Raw genomic sequence first — 2500 nt, 5'->3', positions numbered from 1 at the left:
TAAACTGAACTGTGCTCCCTCACGCAGAATGGATTCTGATTGTGGATTATGTGATCCTTTGTGTCTTAAATTCATTTCTGTGGACTGAATTCACTGCCGCGAAAGGTATCGTCATAGTTTCGTCCCGTCGGCACAGGAATCAACATATCATTAATGGTTATTTATGAGTTTGCGAGCCGTGTATAGGTGTCTGCACCTATACTGAATCTGATCATGGATTACTTGAGCATTCCCTGCAGTGGGTCAATGCTGCATTTTCTCTCTTAATGTATAAACGATTTTTTTTTTTAAATACATTTCTGCTGTTGTGATTTTTGCAGCTTGTCCTTCGCTGGTAAATTTTATTTTCAAGAAATCGTCCGTAGCTAAAATCCTCGTCTCACGGCTTGTATCACACAACATTTTCGGAATCAGAAGACATTTTTCTTCCAAGAATACTATACACTCTATTTTCAAAATCCAGATCGGCTTCTCTCTCTTTTCGTTTGCCATTTTTTTCATCCATTTAGTAGTTAAATATTCGCTGCAAGGAAGTTCCTTTGAGAGTCCCAAATCTCTTGCTTTATCATCTATTTCTCTCCTTCGGAACTGTTACCGTTGACTGTTATATGGCTCATGTTCTGCCTTGATTGCGTTCATTTCCATAATTTCCGGAATTAGATTAGATTGCAGCGCTGGTGTATAGGAGAATTCGGGCGTGAAATGTCTCTCCCATTACTGGTATTGAATCATTATGCAATTCATTAGCGAATCCAAGATATAGCTAGTAAGTAAGGAATAGAAATTCGTTTGGACTCTGATCCATTTTCTTTTTCAAAATTTCTTGTTTTCATACCAATGTCTGCATTTGTTCAGTTATGTTTTGTATCGTCTTATTATTATTATTTTTTTTACTTATTCATACATGAGAAATATAGCCTTATCCATGAGGCGATTATAGGAGACTTATAACTCAATATTATCTGTTCACCGCACCCTGTGTTCAAACTAACAGGGAGTTCTAGCTGAACGTTCTTGATAGATGAAATTACAATCTTAATTAATTTTCCTCACGTCAGATCTAAAGTTGTATAGGGGTGACTGAAATCTGGCTAGATGAGGACAAGTAATTGGTTTAGGAAAGTTAATGTCGCCTCGACGGGAAAAACGGTAAGTGAAACGTGCCTTTTATGACCGTAGACTTTTCACAGTTAAGTAATTGGCTATTAAGGTTAAAACATGAAACATTTTGGTAGTTAAGGGTAATAATGGTTAAAGAACGGAAGAAAAAGAGATTGCTTATATCAAAATACTATCACTTATCCATGCGATCGATAAATGACATGTATTGTGAACTTGGTGAGAGGCATATGAATGACATACTTTTCCCGTCATATATACTTTATTATATACTTTTGAGGTTGGTTGCGATACGAATCTAAAATCGCAATTCAATTATTGGTCTAAAACGAACGCGCGTGCGAGTGTGTGTTTGCGTGGGTGAGAAGAATGTGTGTTCTCTATACGCTTTTGCCTCGCCATTCCGGGCTATAGGTAAAAAAGTGAACCCTAAGAGGCAAGTTTCCACTCGGGCGCACGGTGTAAGCGGCTCTTTAGCCTTTTACTGGCATCCAATCACTGCGTCAGTTCCTAATTATTTTGCTTTCAATTTCTACCCTGTCAAAACTTTATATAGAGTCAACATGGACTCCCTTCTGGCTTTTTGTAAAGTGTGCAATAGACGGGTGCGAGGAGAACAGTTCCAGCGGCCGCCTTGGGTTGTGTGCCCTTCTGGGAAATATCAGCTGACCTGGTTTTTGAGGCACTTACAAGGAGAAAACACAGAGTAAGCGGAGATTGATAGATAGATGCATAGGTACAATGGTACTTAGAGAGAGGGGGAGGGAGATAGAGGTAATTATCATTATTATTATTTCTTTTAGCGGGGGGGGGGGGTGCAATGCTCAAAAAGGACATTTCCATTAGTATATTCAAAAGAGTACCCTCTGCTTATCTGCAATACCACCTTCTCTTTGTCTTCTCTCTCTCTCTCTCCCTCCCTCTCCCTGTTTTATATCGAATTCACCCCCTAACCCACCGCCCGCCCCGTCTCCCTCTCCCCAGCGAGCCATCAGCGACGACATGTCTTCCCTTAACAGCCTGGACGCCGTGTGTGACAGTCAGAGTCCGTGCGGCTGGGAGATCTACGGCGACCTCAGGAGACACGTCTACTACCTCCGGAACGAGTTAGTGCCTTTGGCCGTGCGTGGGGAGAGGGGCTCGAGGGTGGAGAGGGTTATTGCTCTGTGTGTGTAGTTGCTGTTGTTCTGCGGGTGGGTGTATATTGTGTCTCTCTGTTTGTTTGCTGTGTGTCTGTGTTTCTGTTTGTGTGAGTTTTTGAATGTCTGTGTATTGTGTTTGCGTGTGTAGGTATTTGTGTACGAGTTTGCATTTTTTTTTTAATCAGCATGTGTGTGTTTAAGTATACGTGTGTTTGTGTGATATCAGTATGTGTGTATCT

At 41.0% G+C, this 2500-nt stretch overlaps 1 protein-coding gene across 1 annotated transcript in view; it reads left to right on the top strand.

The window, feature by feature from the left end:
• The window catches only part of LOC138863862 (uncharacterized), an 18151-nt gene that overhangs the window by 11822 nt on the left and 3829 nt on the right, over positions 1 to 2500 (top strand). Inside the window, exon 2 of the mRNA XM_070129385.1 lies at positions 2104 to 2225. Coding sequence (XP_069985486.1) covers positions 2104 to 2225 — 122 coding nt within the window. The remainder of the gene's footprint in view (positions 1 to 2103; positions 2226 to 2500) is intronic.

This window comes from Penaeus vannamei, chromosome 13, assembly GCF_042767895.1.
Source record: "Penaeus vannamei isolate JL-2024 chromosome 13, ASM4276789v1, whole genome shotgun sequence".
NCBI lineage: Eukaryota > Metazoa > Arthropoda > Malacostraca > Decapoda > Penaeidae > Penaeus > Penaeus vannamei.
This window is presented reverse-complemented; position numbering and strand designations above follow the sequence as displayed.